Raw genomic sequence first — 21,431 nt, 5'->3', positions numbered from 1 at the left:
GAGAGGTGTGGCGTCAGGAAGGGCATCCGGCCATAAAAACATTGCCTCAAAAAGAGAACCATGACAATCACAAGTACATATGGGCAGGGTACAGCCCGAAGTGGAGATCGGTTTCTGAGGTTTGGGACATGGAATGTAGGGACAATGACAGGGAGATCAGGAGAAGTGGTGGAATTATTGGTCAGAAGAAGAGTGGACATATGTTGTGTGCAAGAGACGAGATGGAAGGGAAGTGGTGTGAGAATGGTAAAGGGTAGGCAGGGACAGAAATACAAGTTTGTGTGGCAAGGGTGCCCGGAGGGCGTGAATGGTGTTGGTGTCCTGTTTTCTGAGGAGTTTGTAGACAGTGTGGTGAGTGTGACTAGAGTGAGTGATAGGTTGATGATGGTGAAAATGATGATTGGAAAGCTCTTGGTGAACGTCATCTCGGGATATGCTCCGCAGGTTGGTCGAAGCGATGAAGAGAAGGACAAGTTCTGGTGTGCGATAGAGAAGCTGATGGAAAACGTGAAAGATGAGGAAGTTGTTGAGGTGGGAGGAGACCTGAATGGACATGTGGGAAGGAGTATGGATGGTTTTGAGGGAGTTCATGGGGGTTACGGATATGGTGTGAGAAATGGAGAAGGTGAAAGGATTTTGGAGTTTGCTGATGGAGCTGATTTGTTGATTTGTAATACTCAGTTCCAGAAAGAGGACAATAAGCTTGTTACATACACGTCAGGTGGGTCAACGACAACCGTTGACTACCTGATGGTGCGTCGGCGAGATAGGGGGCACCTCCGGGACACAAAGGTGGTCCCGGGGGAGGAGGCTGTTTCACAGCACCACTTGGTTGTCTGCGACATAAGGGTGAAAGGTGCGAGGAGAGCTCGGTGGGTGAAGTACCAACCGAGAATGAAGGTGTGGAGGTTGAAAGAGGTGACAGTAAGGGAGGCATTAAAAGAGAGGCTGAGTAGGGTAGAGGCTGATGTGGTTGAGCTTGAAAGTGGTTGGATGTCAATGAAAGCTAGTCTGTTGGGAGCCATTGGTGAGGTATGTGGATGGACAAAAGGACCACCGAGGCACTTGGAAACATGGTGGTGGGATGTTGAGGTTGGAAAGAGGATTGACGAGAAGAGGAAGAAGTTCAAAGAGTGGCAGAAGGCGAAGGGTACGGGAGCAGAAACAGCAGAGCATGAAAGTTATAAGGCAGCCAGGAAGGCTGCAAAGAAAGAGGTAGCAAAGGCGCAGGAGGCATGGAGGAAAATGTTCGGAGAACGCTTGGATTCGGAAGAGGGTCAGAAAGCAGTATTCAGGATTGCAAAGCAGATAGCGAAATAGAGGTGTGATGTGATGGGGGTGAGTTGCTTGAAGGATGAAGTGGGACAAATCGTTGTCGACCCAGATGGAATTAAAGGAAGATGGAAAAGATATATGGAAATGCTGTTGAATACAGAGAATGAATGGGATGGCAACATAGAGAGTAACCCAGTTTTAGGACCGGCAGAGAAGATAACTGAGAAGGAAGTTGAGGAAGCGATAAAAGCAATGAAGAGTGGAAAAGCGGGAGGGCCGACGGGAGTTGTGGGAGATATGTTGAAGGCAGCAGGAAGTTGGGGTGTGAAGAGAATGACAGAGATCTGTAATTTGGTGGTGAAAGAAGGCCGCATTCCAGTGGATTGGGAAATGAGTACCCTCGTCCCTCTATACAAGGGGAAAGGTGACCCTCTGGAGTGTGGCTCGTACCGAGCGATAAAGTTATTGGAGCATGGAATGAAGGTATTGGAAAGGGTGTTGGAGAGGAGGATAAGGAAGAAAGTGAAGATCGACGAAATGCAGTTTGGATTTATGCCAGGAAGAGGAACGACAGATGCACTTTTCATTGTGAGGCAGTTGCAGGAGAAGTACATGGATAAGAGGAAGAAGTTGTTTTTTGGGTTTGTTGATCTGGAGAAAGCATTCGATAGTGTTCCACGCAAAGTATTGACATGGGCATTGAGGAAGTTAGGAGTGGAGGAATGGTTGATCAGAGTAGTGATGGCAATGTACAAAAGAGCACGCACAGCTGTAAGGACGAAGGACGGGAACAGTGGTGAGTTTGAGGTGAAGGTGGGAGTGCATCAGGGGTCGGTAATAAGTCCACTACTATTTGTAGCTGTGATGGAGGTGCTGGCTCAGACCGTAAAGGAGGGTTTACCGTGGGAGTTGTTGTATGCAGATGATCTGGTGTTGATTGCGGAAAGTATGGATGGACTGAAGGAAAAGATGAACAAGTGGAAGGAATGTATGGAGACAAAAGGTCTGAAGGTGAATATCGGAAAGACAAAGGTGATGGCAAGTGGTAAAGCATGTGGTGAGGTGGAAAGAACTGGGAAGTGGCCGTGTGCTGTGTGTAGGAAGGGTGTCGGAGTGAACTCCATTCAATGTACAATGTGTGCTGAGTGGGTTCATCAAAAATGTAGTGGTCTGAGAGGGTCATTAACCAGTGTGGCAGCTACTTTCAAATGTAAGGTGTGCACAGAGGGAGCTGCAGATGGAGGAAATGTTGAGTTGGATCTTGGAGACGGCGTGAAGCTGGAAGGTGTGAAAACATTTTGCTACCTCGGAGACATGCTGAATGGAGAAGGTGGATCAGACTCGGCAACGGTTGCTCGAGTGAGATGTGCATGGAAGAAGTTTCGGGAACTGAGTGGCGCGCTGATGAGGAGGAGAGTGTCGCTGAAGCTGAAGGGAAAGGTGTATGCTGCATGTGTGAGAAGTGTTATGATTTATGGGAGCGAGACATGGGTAATGAACGTAGAGCAGCACCGAAGGCTGGAAAGGGTGGAAATGCGAATGGTTCGATGGATGTGCGGAGTATCGTTGAGAGAGAGGAAGACAAATGATGAATTGCGAAAGATGATGGGAATATTGCCTGTGATTGATGCTGTGAAGAGGAACAGGTTGAGATGGTTTGGTCATGTATTGAGGAAGGATGAAAGTGACTGGTTGAGAAGAGTGATGGAAGTTAATGTAGAAGGAAGTAGAGGACGGGGAAGACCGAGAAAGACTTGGCTAAAGATGGTGGAAGAAGAAATGCGGGCAAGGGGGTTAACAAGGAGGGATGCAGAAAATAGGGCAAAATGGAGAAGATTGTCATGGGGACCGCAAGGCTAACCCCCGCTCTAGCAGGGAACATGGCCTTAAAATGCATGTTGTTGGTGTTGTTGTTGTAAGTATTGTGTTAATAATTATTGTGTTAAGTGTAAAAAGAAAACTAATACCAAAAATATATCGTATGTTAAAGGTAAAAATAATAGAGTTTATGAAAAGGGGATATGTTTAGTGTGTGGCTCTAAAAAGTGTCAATTCATTTCTAAGCATAAAAGAGGGGGAGATATACAAAAGTTTTTGTCAGGGAGTAAATTTACAACAACTGGAATTCCAGAGGAATTACACCTTCCGGGGTATTCATTCTGTGGCCCAGGAACAAACTTGGATAAAGGATTAGATGAGGCTGACAATCCTAAACCTTGGTCTAAACCTCTAAATAGGGTTGATGAAGTGTGTATGAAGCATGATATTGCTTATGGGAATACCACTACGTTGACTGAAAAACATAAAGCCGACAGAGAAATGTTGTATAATTTGTCTTTGATACAAAATCCAACGCTGAGAGAGAAAGTTGATAGGTTTATCGTGAAAAAAATTGATAGTGCTAAATTGAGGTTGGGACTTGGGGTTGGTAACCAGGTGTTTCACCCTCAAAAAACTATTAAGCTCTGATGATGACATCAAGACTGAGGAGCTTTTGGCTAATGAATTACATAGATCAGTAATTACAAAGTTTAAAAGAAGGAAGGTTTATTCTAAAGGCACCGACCACATCTGGTCCGCTGATTTAATTGAACTAAATAATGATAAGGGATACAAGTATGCTTTAACCGTTATTGATTTGAGGAGTAGATATGCTTGGGTTGCTCCTTTGAAAAACAAAAGGGGTAATACTCTTATGTTAGCTTTCAGTGGAATATTTAGTAAAAGTAATAGAAAACCAAATAAGTTATGGACTGATGAGGGAACAGAGTTCTATAACAAAATATTTATAAAACTCCTTAAGGGGGAGGGTATTAAATTATACAGCACCTTTAATGAAGGAAAGGCGGTTGTTATTGAGCGTTTTAATCGCACTTTGAAAGAGAGACTATATAAAAAATTCACACAACTCGGTTCTCAACAATGGGTACCTATAATTCAGGACATTGTAGATAATTACAATAATACAGTTCATTCATGAACAAAATCAAAACCATCGGAAACATTTACAAAATTAGAATATGAAAAGGAGATTCATTTGAGAAAACCCAAGTTCAAAGTTGGTGATATGGTAAGAATATACAGATGGAAAAGCCATTTTGAGAAAGGTTATACAAAGAGATGGACTAATTATTTAAAATCGTTGATGTAATGGATACAGACCCGTGGACTTATAAATTATATGATTTAAATGGAGAAGAAATCTTGGGATCATTTTATTCACAGGAATTACAAAAGACAAAGATAATGAAAAATTGATTTTTTTTTGAAAAAATTGGAAAAAAATAAATTGAAAAAAATTGTGGAAATTTTTTTTGAAAACATTTGAAAAAATTAAAAAAAACAAAAAAATTTTTGCTTGAAAAAATTTAGGGAAAAAATAAAGAAAAAATTTCTTTTTGAAAATTTTTTAAAAATGGAAAACAAAATTTAAATTTAAAAAAAAAATTTAAACATTTTTTTGAAAAAAATAACATTTTTACTTTAAGCACAAATATATCGATAAAAGGGAAGTGATTCCACCCGGTTATTCGTAAACCATTTTTACTTTAAGCACAAATATATAGATAAAAGGGAAGACATTCTTCCCGGATTTTCGAAAACCATTTTTACTTTAAGCACAAATATATAGATAAAAGGGAAGAGATTCTTCCCGGATTTTCGAAAACCATTTTTACTTTAAGCACAAATATATAGATAAAAGGGAAGTGATTCCAGCCGGATATTCGAAAAACCATTTTTACTTTAAGCGAAAAAATATCTATAAATTACGAGATTTTCATCAAGAAAATTTTATTTTAAGCGAAAAAAATATCTATAAAACATGAGATTTTCATCAAGAAAATTTTATTTTAAGCGAAAAAGTATCTATAAATTACCATGAGATTTTTAGTTTAAATAAAGTTTTACTATATTAATATGGTGAATACAACGTATTGCGACGTTCGTAATCATGAATACAAATATTATAAAAACCACCTTCAAACCCACAAACACACATTTAATCTACTTCATATACTATCTCCTCTTGAGAGAGAAACAAAACATTGTGATGTCTGTTCTAAGGATGTCTTGAAGAAAAGTTTTCCCAGACACCTTCAATCAAAAAAACACAAGAAGAATGAAGAGACAGTTGTATACTCTATTAAAAACTCTGATGGAGTATTTAAGGGACATATTAAGATAAGGGTTTTTGAGTTTGGAACTCCTGGACCAAAATCAATAGCTGAGGCGATTGAGATGGTTAAACCTGCTGTTGAAACACTTGTCAAAGATAGGTTGACTGAGATGAATACTTTAAAGTTTTATATGGGAGTAAAAATGGGTATGGTAAAAGATGGTGTTGAAGAAACTCCCTATATGAGAACAGACCCTCACTTTATCACAACATTCAAAGATTTCTTATCATCAGGTGTTTATGGTGAACTTGTAAAACAGGAGCAGGATGTCGATAATACTGTGGTGGGTAATGGATATAGTATTATCATTTTCTTCGATATACACATTCTGAAATCAGACCCTCTTAAAGCTTCTTCTTACATTGATTTACCGAGGGTTATAAAACTTTAAAAAGCGGTTGTTAATATTCAAAACAAAGATAATAAATGTTTCCTATGGTCTGTTCTCACTCACCTTCATCCCCCACATTGGAACCCTGAGAGAGTATCACATTATAAGAAATATGAGAATACGTTAAATGTTAAAGGTTTAAAGTTTCCTATGTCATTGATTGATATTATAAAATTTGAGAAAATGAATAAGCTATCTGTTAATGTTTATGGACTAACAAAAACAAGCAAAGTTCAGATTTTAAAAATTTCTGATAACGATTAAAATGATGAAACTCATATTGACCTTCTTTGTTTTAGTTTAGAATAAAATTCACATTATGCTTACATCAAAAATTTGTCTAGATTAATCACCTCACAAGTAGTCAAAAGAAAATGTAAAACATATCTTTGTAAGCATTGTCTTAACTTCTTTCATACCAAAGAAAGATTAAACCAACATTCAAAATACTGTCGTGATCATAAATCCACCGTAATTAATATGCCAAAAGTAGGTGCAAACATATCATTTAAAGATTTCAACAAGACTATAAAACATCCAATCGTGATATACGCTGACTTTGAAAGTACCCTTGAAAAAATAGATACTGCTTCTCCAAATCCCAAAAAATCATACACGAGTAAATATCAAAAACATACTCCTTGTAGTTTCTGTTATTATATCAAATCATCCATTGGTGATGAATACAACAAGTTAGAACTTTATAGAGGAGAAGATGCCCCAGAGGAGTTTGTGAAACAACTAGAAAGAGACTGGGTTCGATTAACCAAGATAATGAGAGAAACCAACAAACCAATGTCCTTAACAAAAGAAGAAGAAACAGAATTTGGGCAGCCAAAGGCTGTCTGTCATATTTGTGAGGAGAAAATTGGTGAAGGTCTAAAGGTTAGAGATCATTGTTATCTCACTGGTAAATAGAGAGGTTTTTCAAAGTTTTTCAAATAGAGGCTCATCAAAGTTTTTTTTTTGTTTTTTTGGGGGTTTTTTTGTATACTGAATCGAGGCTCGTGAAAGAGCTAAAAGTTGTAATATTAATTATAAACTCCCCTCTTTCATTCCAGTCTTTCTTCACAACAACACTCATTATGATACGCATCTATTTATAAATGAACTTTCAAAGACTTCTGGAGACATTTCTGCAATTCCTTACACAGATCAGAAATACATTTCATTCACAAAAAAAATTCAAACATCTATAACTAATATAAGCCTGGTGTTGGCTTAGCGGTTAGGGTGCCGGCTTGGGATCCTAGGATCCTGGGTTCGAATCCCGGTCGATCGCTGAATTAACGCCAGGGGGGTTGACTCAGCCTGTCATCCTTCCGAGGTCGGCAAATTGAGTACCAGCTTGCTGGGATGAATGATCCCGGTGTGTACCCCGGTTTAGAATAGGTACACCGTATCCCTGCGCATCGTAAGAGCGTGACTAAGGGTTGGCGTCAGGAAGGGCATCCGGCCATAAAAAACATTGCCTCAAACAGGGAACCATGATTGTCATGGGGCCCGCAAGGCTAACCTCCGCTCTAGCGGGGAAAATGGCCTTAAAACGATCATTCATTCATTCATTTCATTCATTTCCTATAACTAATATAAGATTTGTTGACTCATTCAAATTTATGCCAAGTCCATTATCTAACTTGGTATCAAATATTAAAAACTTTCCGAGTCTTTCAGAGTATTTCACAAATCAAGAGGAGATTGAACTCTTATCACAAAAGGGGATATATCCATATGATTATATGGATTCATTTGAGAGATACAAAGAAACACAACTTCCCTCAAAAGAAAATTTCTAGAACGAATTAAATAAAAGTCATATAACTGATAAAGATTATACTCAAGCACAAAATGTTTGGAAAAAGTTTAATATAAAAAACCTTGGAGAGTATCACGATTTGTATCTTAAAACTTATGTTTTACTATTGTCTGATGTATTTGAGACTTTTAGAAGCATCTGTCATAATAAAAATTCCTATGGATTAGACCCTGCTCACTATTACACTGCTCCTGGTTTAGCTTGGAGTGCTATGTTAAAAATGACAAAACAGGCTTTGGATTTGATCAGTGATGTAGATATGCTTTTGATGATAGAAAAGGCTAAACGTGGAGGAATATCTCAAGTATGTTCGAGTAGATATGCTAAAGCTAACAACAAATACCTTCCTGATTATGATGCTACAAAAGATAGTTCTTATTGGATGTATTATGATGCTAACAATTTGTATGGATGGGATATGTCTCAAGCCCTACCTTATGGAGAACCTAGGTGGGTTAAAGAGAAAGATTATGAAAAGGTTTTACAGAATATCATTATCTCTACACAAAAATAATTGGATAAAGCTAAAATTTGATATTATTTTGAGGTTGATTTGAAATATCCCGAAGAACTTCATAATAAACATAAAGATCTGCCTAATGCTCCTGATAAAGTAAGACCAAGAAAAGAATGGTTAAGTGATTTATCAACAATCATTTAATACTAAAGGTAAATCAACAGAAAAATTACTTACTACATTATATAATAAAGGAAATTATGTTTTACACCAAAGGAACTTGAGACAATGTTTATCAGCAGGGTTGAGAATAAAGAACATCCATAGAGTTTTACTGTTTAAACAAAGCCATTGGTTGAAGGAGTATATTGATTTTAATACAAAGAGAAGAACAGAGACAGACAGATTTTGAGAAGGACTTTTATAAATTGATGAATAATGCTGTATTTGGAAAGACAATGGAAAATTTTAGGAATAGACAAAACATAAGACTTGCTACATCTTGGAAACAAGCAACAAAATTAATTAATAGACCCAGTTTTCAAAGAGCAGAGGTGTTTTCAGAGAACTTTTGTGCTATCCATTTGGTTAAAGAAAGTATTGAAATGGATAAGCCTATTTATATTGGAACATCAATTCCTGATTTATCAAAGTCATTAATGTATGATTACTTTTACAATAACTTGAGGAAGAAATATCAAAATGATGTTAATCCCCTTTATATGGATATAGATAGTTTTATTTTGAAAATTGATACAGAAGATGTTTATTCAGATACGATTGATGATATTGATATATACGATACAAGTAATTACAAGCCAGGTGATAAGTTGTTTTCTTCAAAAAATAAAAAAAGGTTATTGGAAAGTTTAAGGATGAATTGGGGGGTAAGGTAATGAGTGAATTTGTAGGATTGAGGTCTAAGGCTTATGCTTATAAATATATTGATAATAATATTGAAAAGAGTGATAAAAAGTTGAAAGGAATAAAGAAAAATGTTATTAAAGAAACAATAAACTTTGAAAATTATTATAATTGTTTAACTTTAAAGAAAGAAGAGTTCGGAAAAATGAATACGATAAGAAGTTATAAACATCAATTATATACAGAGGAGGTGAATAAGAAGGCATTAGGAGCTTTTGATGATAAGAGGTTTATATTGGAAAATGGAATTGATCGTGTCCCTAATGGGTATAAGTATTAAGATAAATATAAGTGATAAGAGAAATATATAAGTACAGCAATACCCCGTTTTATGCCATTTCGACCTACATCAAATCCGACTTTATGCCACTCTTCTAGAGTAAATTTCAGTTCAGCGATCATTATGTGCGACTTTACATAATGACTTTACATAACTTTACATTACGTCACTGAGACATCATAATAGGAGGACGTGAAAAAAATATATTAAAAATAAATAAAATAGTACATAAAAATTAACAATAAAAGAAGCTAAAAAAACAATTTAAAATACAATAAAAAGCACATTAAAATATTTTTAAAATGTACGTATACGTACACGTAGCTGCTGGTTCTCATTCAAAACAAAGGTGACGCCATATGCATTTTGTCCTGTGCTGTGGTCGCGTGCTTGCTTTGCCTTTTGCTGTTATTTTTGTGATTATTCCTTTACTGTGTAAAACAACCAACGCAACGTGGCAACGGGGAAACATGACGACGATGCCGGCTCGGATGACCGTGACCGTGTCATGCCTCGAGCCGGGGTGCCTCCTCGGGCACCTCGCCGGCATTCGGCGTCGACGAACCGATCGACGTGTTCATGTGCACATGTGCATGGATTTGCAAATGCGTCGTCGTCGTTTCTGCGTATATTGCATCGTCCAAAAAAAAAGAAGCAAGCAACTTCGGCCACTCGAGGAAAGACGGGGCATGCCTATGACTAGGAGGCGAGCGTCGATCCCCGGGGCGGCCGGGTTCACGGAACCCTGAGCTCGTTCGTTCGTCACAGACGACACAACACGACCACCGGTGAAACTGCTCGGACACGTTGGGTAAAGCATGCCGTGGTGAAGCAGGCTCTCGGCACACACTCTCGCCTCTCGCCACACAAGCCAGCTCACGGTCGACACGTCGATGCCGGTCACCCTGTTCGAGGAGAAGACCCGACCGATAGAAAACAACGGAGGGACTCCCGACGGGGAGCGGCAAAGATTCAGGGCGAACCCGCAGCCTCCTCCAGTTATTTACTCTAGTTTTACGGTGTTTGTATTCATTTTAAGGCATTACGCCCAATTTACGTCAAAAACCGAGTTACGTCACAGCTTATGGAACCAATTAATGACGTAGGCCGGGGTATTGCTGTATAAGTGATAAGATAAATACATAAGTGATAAGATAAATATATAAGTATAAGTGATAAGATAAATACATAAGTGATAAGATAAATATATAAGTATAAGTGATAAGATAAATATATAAGTATAAGTGATAAGATAAATATATAAGTATATGTGATAAGTTAAAAAGGGGGGTTAGGGATTTTAACGGGCTACAGCGGCCTTTTTTACTAGTATATAAATGATAGAACCAAGCATTAACCAAACTAAATAGTGGAGGTATATACAGCCTTGGTATATAAATGGAAAACATCATGAATGTGAGAAATTTCAAATAAGTATTATTGAAGAAATAACAGGGGTAAGAGTAGATAAAACAAATAAGCGAATAAATTTAAATACAAATAAGTTAAAGTCTCTAAGAGGCAACATCCTTGAGTGGACTGAAAACTTTAATGGTTGCCAAGAGATTGAGGGGAAAATAATTTACTATAATCTCAAAATGGTATGTGGTTCGGGAGGGGGTCAGACGAGGTCATTAAGAGAAGTTTGTCATTTCATATCAGCTCAACGGGGATACCTAAACAGAGAGTTAAATTCTAATATAACATTTGTCAATATTCTAGATGGTGATTGTTCTTCTAAGAGAATTAAGTGATCTCGCGAGATCTCGGAGACGGTGGGAGGGATTTTCGAAGCTCCACACGGTCTCCACGTTTTTCGAAGTTAAGTCTGTTCACAATTGTATTTTGTCGAAACTGTATTTATCTTTCGGTGTGTGAAGTTATTGTGTGCAACTTTGGTTGTTTCTCGGTGTTTATCTTTCATAAATTGATCGCCTGTTAGCCGTGTCGCGAGCAAGGCCTTTGCCGCGTCGCGAACGATTTGAAATCGAAGTTAAGTGATTGTTCCCATTTGTATTTTCGTTAAAACTGTATTTATTTATGGTGTTGTACGTATATTGTGTCCCGACAAAGATTTTTCGGTGCAAATCTTTCATACCTGTATTGAAAATCGTGTTAATTCGTGTCGTGTCTTGAGGCCTTGTACAGTGTGCACTGTACAATCTTGAGGCTTTGTTTTTCTCTCAGCGGTCCATCGTTTTGTGATCCAATAACTTTCGTTCTCTGTATTCCCAGTCTTTTCACCCATAGCCTACTTCCTTGTGTAAATCTCAACTAAAAAAAAAAAAATAAATAAATAAATAAATAACATTTCCTTCTCTGTTCTCATTCGTTTATTCATTCTTATTCGTTCGTTCGTTCTTCGACCACGTGTTTCTCCCCCATTTCCCCAGATAGTTTTCACTCATTAACCTTCAATGTTTACACTTTCCCCTCAAGTTATGTATTCCGTCATATTTTATAACACCTTTTTCTTCTTCTTCTTTAAAAGGCTGCTTTCGACTTGCTCACCAAATCAATTCATCCCCAAAAAAATATCCATCTCCTATAGTGCCTTTTTTCTACATTCCCTAAACTCTCCTGCACTCCATCCTCCATCCAGCGTCCTTAAACGTATTTTTAACTCGAAGGTCACAAGAAACTCATTTTGCAATAAATGTTCGTTTCCCATAAATCGTACACTTTCAAAAATTCAATCTCACCCCTCCCCTCCAAATCTTCCCCATAACCCCTCCCCTCCAAATCTTCCCCATCACCCCTCCCCTCCAAATCTTCCCCATCACCCATCCCTTTCAAATCTCCCCCCTTGCCCCCTCCCTCCTAAACTACCCCCTCACCCCTCCCCGCCAAGACGCCCCCTCGCCCCTCCCCTCCTAGACTCCTGCCTCACCCCTCCCCTCCAAATCTCCCCCATATCCCATCCCTTTCAAATCCCTCCCCTTGTCCCTTCCCTCCCAAACTCCCCCCTCACCCCTCCCCTTCAAATCTCCCCACCCTCATTGCTTCTCAATTTCCCCCCTCTCACTCCCCCTCCTCAAAGCGTCCTCCCTGCTTCTTCCCCCTTAAAACTCTCACCTCCATCTCCCCCAACCTTCTGCCTCGCTCTTCCCCCTCCTCAAATAACACCTCATTGTGGCTCACCCAATCACCATCAAACCTTTTGTCCGCCCCATCCTTCCCTTTCTCCGAGCTATTCTGAAATCTCTGACACACCTTCAACAGCTCTCCCTACCTCTTCCACCTCTTCCACATCTTACCCTACCCCTCCTCCCCCCTGTTCTGTATCTGATGCTCCCCCTTCCTCTTCATTAACGGTATGGACCTCAAACATCCGGGGCCTTCGTTCAAACTTAACTGATCTCTCCATACAGGTTGCTTCTGTCAAACCAGACGTGATCTGCTTAACAGAAACTTTCCTCCTTTATGATGTCGCTGATTCCATAGTATCTCTCCCGGGCTACTCCCTCCTCCGGTATGATAGACCTGAGCCTCGTCCTGGAGGCGGGGTTGCTATCTTTATCAAAAACTCTCTTCCTCACTCGCCCTGCACTGCACTCTCTCCACCTCACCCCCAGGAATACCTCTGGCTACGGCTTCCCCTTCGCTCCCACCTCTTGTTCATATGTGTGTTGTACCATCCACCAAACAGTGATGACTCCATCTACATCTCGCTGTCTGATGATATGGACCAACTTCTATCTACTCATCCCAACTCTCTCTTCCTCATATGTGGTGATTTCAACTGTCATCATGCCAGTTGGCTGGGTGTGGGTACCTCTCTCACCAGCCATGGCTCCTCAGCAAAGGACTTCTGCGACTCACTGGGACTGACACAATCTGTCAATTTCCCGACCCGGATCTCAGTCAATGGAACATCTTCTCTTCTGGACTTGGTTATGACTAACTTCCCTGAAAATGTCTGCTGCTCTTCTTCTGCTCCGATCGGATCATCTGATCATGTCCTTGTTAAAGTGGACATCTCTCTGACCATCCTCAGGGAGCCTGCTCAGCGTCGACGAGTCTGGCATTTCACTCAGGCCAACTGGCACGGTCTTCAAGCAGCCATCAATCATCTGGACTGGTCTCCCATCTCTACCACCTCTGACATCAACTCATCCTGGGAATTCTTCCAAAGTAAAGTGCTCTCTCTCATGCACAGATTTATCCCATCTCGTCTTCAGTTGTCATACCCTTCCTCCCATCCATGGTACACGGAATCTTGTGGTGAGGCTGTTGCCCAGAAACAACTTGCCTTCGTCTCCTGGAAAGCAAATCCAACGGAAGGAAATCTCATTTCCTTTCACAAAGCCCGAAACAAGTGTGTGTCCACCCTCAGGAGAGCCAGGAAACAATATCTCTTCGTTCTCAAGACCGAACTCTCTTATCTGTCTCCCTCTTCCAAATCCTGGTGGCGTCTGGTCAAATCCGTTTCTGGTGTTTGTTCCCCCTCCATCCCCTCCCTTACCTCAAACGGCTACACAGCTGACTCCACATGTGAAAAAGCTGAATGCCTCAACTCTGTGTTTGCCTCTAAATCTTGTGTCCCAAACCCATCCCTCTCTGTACCCACCATACCCAGTCGTACCCTGCTGCTCCTGGACTCCGTGTCCTTTCCTCCTGACAAGGTGGAAAAGTTTCTGTCAACCCTCGACTCTGATTCTGCAACTGGACCCGACGGCATCAGCCCACAGGTCCTAAAATCCTGCTCTGCTGCTCTATCTCACCCTCTCTCTGTTCTCTTCATCCTCTCTTTTGCTCAAGGTCAACTGCCATCTGCTTGGAAATCAGCCAACATCACCGCTTTGCACAAAAAAGGTGCAAAAACAGATCCTAGCAACTACAGACCAATCAGCCTTCTCCCAATTATCAGCAAAGTCATGGAATCCATCATTGCTTCGGATATGAAATCTTTCCTCTTCTCCAATGGCTTGACCTCTGATCATCAATTTGGTTTCAGACCAGGTCACTCTACTCTGGACATGCTGGTTCTGCTGTCTCAACAATGGATGGAGGTCCTCAATGCCAAACAGGAAATTAGAGCTGTCTCCCTCGACATATCACGTGCCTTCGACACGGTCTGGCACCCCGCTCTGCTCACCAAACTCTCCTCCTTTGGTATCCATGGAAATCTCCACGCATGGCTGGCGGACTTCCTCTCTAGTCGTCGTCAACGTGTGGCCCTGAATGGGTTTCTCTCATCTCCTCTTCCTGTTCAGGCTGGAGTTCCCCAAGGCAGTGTTCTGGGCCCCGTGCTTTTTCTGGTCTTCATCAATGATCTCTCTGACTCTCTCGAAAATCCTCTCTATCTCTTTGCTGATGACTCCACTCTCTGCCGCTCCATTCCGCTTCCCTCAGATCGGCAGTCTGCTGCCTCCTCACTCTCTGAAGACCTGGACAAAATCACAGACTGGTCAAACAAGTGGAACATGTCTTTCAATCCTGACAAATCTCACACTCTTACTATGTCTCTCCGAAAAGATCGACTGGACAACCCTCCCATCTACTTTCTCAACAATCCTCTCCAAGAAGTTCTGTCGCTCGAGATTTTGGGTCTCACTATCTGCCATGATCTTTCTTGGGAAAACCACATTTCCAAGCTGGCCTCCAAAGCCAGTCGCCGACTGGGCATCCTCCGTCGTGCGAAGTCCTTCCTCGGCACACCTGAGCTCCTCACCACATACAAGGCTTTCATCCGCAGCTCAATGGAATACTGTTCTCCCCTATGGGCCGGTGCTCCTGCCTCACACCTAGCTCGGCTTCACGCTGTTGAAACCAAAGCTTTCAGAATTATTGGAATCTCCCGCGATGAAGCTATCTCTGAGGGCCTTTCACTCACTCACCGCAGGCAGGTAGGTGGTCTTTCTGTCTTCTACCGACTCCTCTCCGGCCTTGCACCCCCAGCTCTCTCTGTGCTCTGTCCCCCAAATATTCCTACAGGTCGCACAAGATCTGCCAGCAACCCTCTGATGGTTAAACTGCCGAAATCTCGGCTCTCTGCTCATCTTCACTCTTTCATTCCTCTTTTCTCCCGCCTCTGGAACAAACTCCCTCACTCCCTTCAATCCCACTCCTCCCTCCAGGTCTTTAAAACAGCTGTTCACCACCATCTCTTATCTTCCCCCATCCAAAACCTTGATCTTTTCTACCCCCGCTAACTCACCCCAGATCCACCTTGTTTGAAATTCCAACTTCTTTCCTGGAAGTCCTGGCAGTGTCCATATGTTTTATACCTCTCCCACCGCCCCCTTCCCATGCCCCCCCCCCCCAAAGCCCTCGCCCTCTCTCAGATCTCTCGTTGTCTCCATGTCTCTCGGTCCCTGCTCTCAAATGTTGTGTTTGTGTCCTTCCCCCTCTCTCCCCATCTTGTCTACCGCTCCCGATGTTATTTGTTTTATGTGTCGGTTTGTCTTTCTGTGTGATTAATGTTCGCTCTTTCACGAGCCTCGATCTTGTATACAAAAAAAAAAAAAAAAATAAAAATGTTATCACCTAAAAATGAAACACAAATATTCGTTGGGTCTCTGCATGAGTATAATGAAAAATGGGGGGAGTTAATAAGTTAAATGCAGGGAGAAAAGGGTGTAATTTTTCAAGCCTGGCATGCCTGGCATTTCAAGCCATGGGTAAGGTTAAGGGAAAGTGGGTGGGGCTTAGTAAAAAGTGGGCGGGGCTTAGGAGGGAGAAAAGGGGTGCAATCTTTTGAGAAAAGGGGGTGTAATTTCAGTGGTTTTTAAGGCTTTTGTGTTAAAACATATATGGCGGCCAAACCACGTGACAGATGACGTCATAATTATCATTAAAAAAATTGTACAGGTGGAGTTGCACCAAAAGGGACGCAATTTTTTGAGTCAAAATTTCCTGTCAAACGGACCAACGGTTGCAGAGAAACTCATATTTATTCTGTGCGGGCAAACAGACAAATGGACTCAAATGCAATACCCTCTCCTCAGGCGAGGGTAAAAAGGGGTGCAATTTTTTGAGAGAAAAGGGGGTGTAATTTTTTGAGAGAAAAGGGGGTGTAATTTTATGAGAGTGGGGGGGGGGGGGGGGTGTGAGTCAATAAGTTTTTCCCTTTTTCCCCATTGACTTCAATGTTAAATTAAATGTGCCCCAGACCCCCCATTATTCCCCTACTCATGTGCATGCGTGTGCCTGTGTATTAATCATGGATGTTACACTGTTACAGTAATACACTAATTATCATGTGTGTTACACCACACACAAATCCCCAATCAATTTCCCACATATGCTGGTATCCCTCGGCACAGAGGTATGACAAATCATTGGGAGAATTTTAAGAAACCGATAAAGCAATCAGGCCAAGGCAAGTTCATTGTGAAGGAAAGTAAAAATGAATAATGGGCTCACGTGATCCTTCTTCCGTGACCATCCCCAAGCCCTCGGCCTTGTTTTGTCGCTCAAATGCGTTGAGATCGAGCACACTAGGAGAAAGGAAACACATTGGCCCAATTGTGGCACAGTTGAGAGTCAAAATGTGTACAACTACTTGTGAATAAAATTCATGAAGGAACAACCACTGCAAGGAACCTTTCAGTTGAGTGTTCAACTCACCTGCAAGACTGCATCAGGCCGGAAACGCTCTGGAAAAACCCAACGTCCTTTTTTTCCTTAAGGTAGTGCAGCATTTTCTGAAACAATTAAACGTTTCACAAAGAACCTCAGAGGATAACCTGTGAATGGAGCACTTCGTACAGACTAGTCAACAAACAAACAAGAAATATGTCGTGCATAGCACGATACTTGCGAAATCCCTAAATTAAGTTGTTGGCCTATGATGACCTCAAAAATAATTGTTGGTTGAATTCAGTGACCTGGTAAGCAAATCCTCTTAAATTTTCAAGTCAATCAGATGAATATTGAGGATATTAAAAATTTGGCCGATGTTGACCGTTTGTCCAATGTTGCCCTAAAAAATACTTGATGGTTGAATTAAGTGATCAGATATGCAAATCCTCTTCAAATTTCAAGTCAATTGGATGAAAATTGAAGATTTTAGGAATTTGACAAAGTTGGTGACCTTTGGTTTATGTTGACCTATTGACCTTTTGACCCCAAAAACAATAGGCTTCTTGCTTATGACCAACTCTACTATTTGGTGAAGTTTCGTAAAGATCGGTTGAAAATTGTGACCTGTAGGCGTCTGACATACAGACAAACAGGCAGACAGACAGACAGACAGAATAACGCACAAGAACAACTAATAAACTTGAAAATCTTCGATTTTCCCAAGTAAAAATCGTGGATACACCAATGCACGTAATGCTGTTTGTCATGAAACTTTTGCTTTCATCCCACTACATTAAAAAAGGACAATTCTCTGTGTGTATGAATGTCTGATCAATATATAATATAAATCAGTTGGGCCAATATCCATCAAATTTTGCAGACATGCTCGAAGTACCCAAGGGCAGGTTAAGGGCACAAAGTAGTCCCCCTCACTACCCTCCAAAAGAGAACCAAAAAGTCCCTGAGAACCCAAAAGACCCAGGTGACCTAAAAGTGCCCGAGGACCCAAAAGACACAAAAGTCCACGAGGACCCAAAAGACCCGAAGACCCCAAAGACCTAAAAGATCCAGAACACCCAAAAGACCCAAAATCCCTGAGGACCCAAAAGACCCAGAGCACCCAAAAGACCAAGATGACCCAAAAGACCAAGATGACCCAACAGTCCCCAATGACCCAAAAGACCCAAAAGTTCACAAGGCCCAAAAGTCCCCGAGGAGCCAAAAGGACCCAGGTAACCCAAAAGTCCCCGAGGACTCAAAATACCCCAAATACCTTAAAGATCCAGAAGACCCAAAAGACACAGAAGACCCAAAAATGCCTGCTGATCCAAAAGATCCAGAGGACCCAAAAGACCCAGAGGATGCAAAAGACTCTGAAGACATAAAATACCTAATAGTCCCCGAGCACTCAAAAGACTTCGATGACCCAAACCCTCCCTCCCCCCCCCCCTGTCTGACAGGCAGGAATGCTACAAGGCAGTGAAGACCAATGGAAATTTGGTCCCTTCTTTCCCCCCCCCCCCCCCCCCCCCCACTACCACTAGTTTAACTAAATACGGCTTTACCACTTCCATAAATCACAAACAAATAAATTAACTTTTACTCCTAAAATGATCTGTTTGACCTGTGAGCTGCATTCAAAAAACTTCAACAAAGTTTTGATGATCCGTTATATTTTCTAGCGAATTGCTCGACTCGAGTCCAGGGCTCGGATTTGAAGCCGACCCATCGAGGCCAGGGCTCAGGAAGCTGACCCAAGTCCCATTTTGAGCTCAATTTCAGGCAGAGCATTGAATCAAAAAGTGTGCCGTCCCTCGATGGACATTAAACTGGGCATCCCATGTGCCAGAATTAACAGGTGGATGTTAAAGATCTCATGGTATCCTTCACAAAGAATGGGTGAGTTATGACCAGGACCCTGACCAAATTACAAGTTCCTCTCTAAATAAACTCCATTCGATTATCAAGTGTGGCCAGCCGGTTTGTGAAAAAAAATCATAATATTGACTTGTGCTCAGCATTTTGCATCCACCGTGATGCGACCAAGCCCAAAATACAGAAACCACACCTATAATAAGGGATCACTTGTAGAACCTGATAATACACGTTAAGGAAAGCCCAATCAATTAATTAATTAATCACAAGGAAAACATCACTGTACCACAATGCTAGTAATACTTTTTTTTTGAACAATTCGGAACAATATCTCATTTTTTTGGATACTAAGTCGAGGCTCGTGGAAGAGCTAACACATATAACATATAATAAAGGGAGTGGCAGACAAGAGGGGGAGAGAGAGGGAAGCCTACATCCACCTCAGGTGGTGGAGGAAATATAAGGATTCTGCTCTCCGAATGCTGCACCTGCGTCCCACTGACCCTTTCCACTGGGTGAAGGAAGGCAATGTCGGGGGGAAGGGGGGGGTGGGTGGGAGTGGCTGGCCCCCCCTCACATCACATCTGTCTTTCCTTGATCCTGCGGTATCTAAAACTCTTAACATTATTGGCATCTCTTGCAATGAGGCAGAAGCACAATCCCTGTTGATGCCACATTACAGAGAGGTTGATGGCCCCTCTGGTATTAACTGCATCTCCAGTGGTCCTCCTCCCTCTGTTCTCTCACCCTCACACATTCTTCATGGTTCAGCACTCAAAACCCAAACTTACTGCTTTTCTCCTGTTTGTGGAACCACCTAGTTCTTGAGGCTGTTCATTCCCACTCTTGCCTCTAGGTCTTTAACTTGGCCACCATATCGTGGGCCACCATATCGTGTCAACCCCAATCCCTACCCGCAATCTTTTCTACCTCTATTAACTAAACCTATCTCAGCCCCCTTACTTGCAGATATCCTCCCCACCTCTCTCCTCGTTCTCCTCGTTGCAGCCATCTCCTACCCCATGTTGCCTTTTGGCAACAGGGGCCGACTTAAATATAGATATGGCATAAACATAATAAGGATCAAATCCATGTATTTCCTTAAACACTCATATTTTCATTTTTAAACGAGGATATTTGAATTGCACAAGTTATGCATTATGCTCTTACGACAGTGTACATCTTGTATATGCTGTACCTGTTGTACACTTGTGTTACCCCCATTCAAGATCGCAATGCCCAGCTTCAAAGTAAACGCCACCATAGGTCCCATCTCTCCTGCAAATAGAAGAAGAAGAAGAAGAAGTCCACTCATTTTGCATCATGGGACAATGGGACCATCAACGAAGCCATCACTGATGGAACTATTGAAAATAGCAAATTCAATATAATTTAGTGCTCCTGAGATGGAAAGAAAAGTTTGAAAATCAATCTAGCTTTGCTTCTTAAGTCGATATTTTTAATAGTAAAAAAAACATCATTGGATGAAAAGGCAAACACACAATGGTGAAAGCAATTGCGAAAGATTACAGGTAGAGAAAAAGCAGCAACAAGTTCAGTTATATTCAAAGTACACCGCCCCCATGCCAAATAAATAAATATCTTCCAGCACGGCATTGCCGGGGCGCCTTTGGCACCCGACAATACCACTGTGCGGTACATAGAGACGGTATTGGGAGGGAGAGGTGTACAATAATTGATTAAATGCAAAGCCTCAACTCTGTGTTTGCCTCTAAATCTTGTGTCCCAAACCCATCCCTCTCTGTACCCACCGTACCCAGTCGTACCCTGCTGCTCCTGGACTCTGTGTCCTTTCCTCCTGACAAGGTGGAAAAGTTTCTGTCAACCCTCGACTCGGATTCTGCAACTGGACCTGACGGCATCAGCCCACGGGTCCTAAAATCCTGTTCTTCCACTCTTTCACTCCCTCTCTCTGTTCTCTTCACCCTCTCTTTTGCTCAAGGTCATCTTCCATCTGCTTGGAAATCTGCCAACATCACCGCTTTGCACAAAAAAGGTGTAAAAACAGATCCCAGCAACTACAGACCAATCAGCCTTCTCCCAATTATCAGCAAAGTCATGGAATCCATCATTGCTTCAGATATGAAATCTTTCCTCTTCTCCAATGGCTTGATCTCTGATCATCAATTTGGTTTCAGACCTGGACACTCTACTCTGGACATGCTGCTTCTGCTTTCTCAACAATGGATGGAGGTCCTCAATGCCAAACAGGAAATTAGAGCAGTCTCCCTTGACATATCACGTGCCTTCGATACAGTCTGGCACCCCGCTCTGCTCACCAAACTCTCCTCTTTTGGTATCCATGGAAATCTCCACGCATGGCTGACGGACTTCCTCTCTGGTCGTAGTCAACGTGTGGCCCTGAATGGGTTTCTCTCATCTCCTCTTCCTGTTCAGGCTGGAGTTCCCCAAGGTAGTGTTCTGGGCCCTGTGCTTTTTCTGGTCTTCATCAATGATCTCTCTGACTCTCTTGAAAATCCTCTGTATCTCTTTGCTGATGACTCTACTCTCTGTCGCTCCATTCTTCATCCCTCAGATCGGCAGTCTGCAGCCTCCTCACTCTTTGCAGACCTGGACAAAATCACAGACTGGGCAAACAAGTGGAACATGTCTTTCAATCCTGACAAATCTCACACTCTTACGATGTCTCTCCGAAAAGACCGACTGGACAACCCTCCCATCCACTT

General features: G+C 41.7%; 1 protein-coding gene across 1 annotated transcript in view; it reads right to left on the bottom strand.

Annotated features, from left to right (window-relative positions):
- The window catches only part of LOC137435793 (ryanodine receptor 2-like), a 633,328-nt gene that overhangs the window by 168,026 nt on the left and 443,871 nt on the right, over positions 1-21,431 (bottom strand). Inside the window, exons 81-84 of the mRNA XM_078785085.1 lie at positions 19,922-20,001; positions 16,894-16,970; positions 16,690-16,763; positions 13,131-13,148 (exon numbers count right to left, since the gene is read on the bottom strand). Coding sequence (XP_078641211.1) covers positions 13,131-13,148; positions 16,690-16,763; positions 16,894-16,970; positions 19,922-20,001 — 249 coding nt within the window. The remainder of the gene's footprint in view (positions 1-13,130; positions 13,149-16,689; positions 16,764-16,893; positions 16,971-19,921; positions 20,002-21,431) is intronic.

This window comes from Myxine glutinosa, chromosome 9, assembly GCF_964187855.1.
Source record: "Myxine glutinosa chromosome 9, kmMyxGlut1.1, whole genome shotgun sequence".
Classification (NCBI taxonomy): Eukaryota; Metazoa; Chordata; class Myxini; order Myxiniformes; family Myxinidae; genus Myxine; species Myxine glutinosa.
The sequence above is the reverse complement of the archived record's forward strand: the minus strand, read 5'-3'. Positions and strand labels throughout refer to the sequence as shown.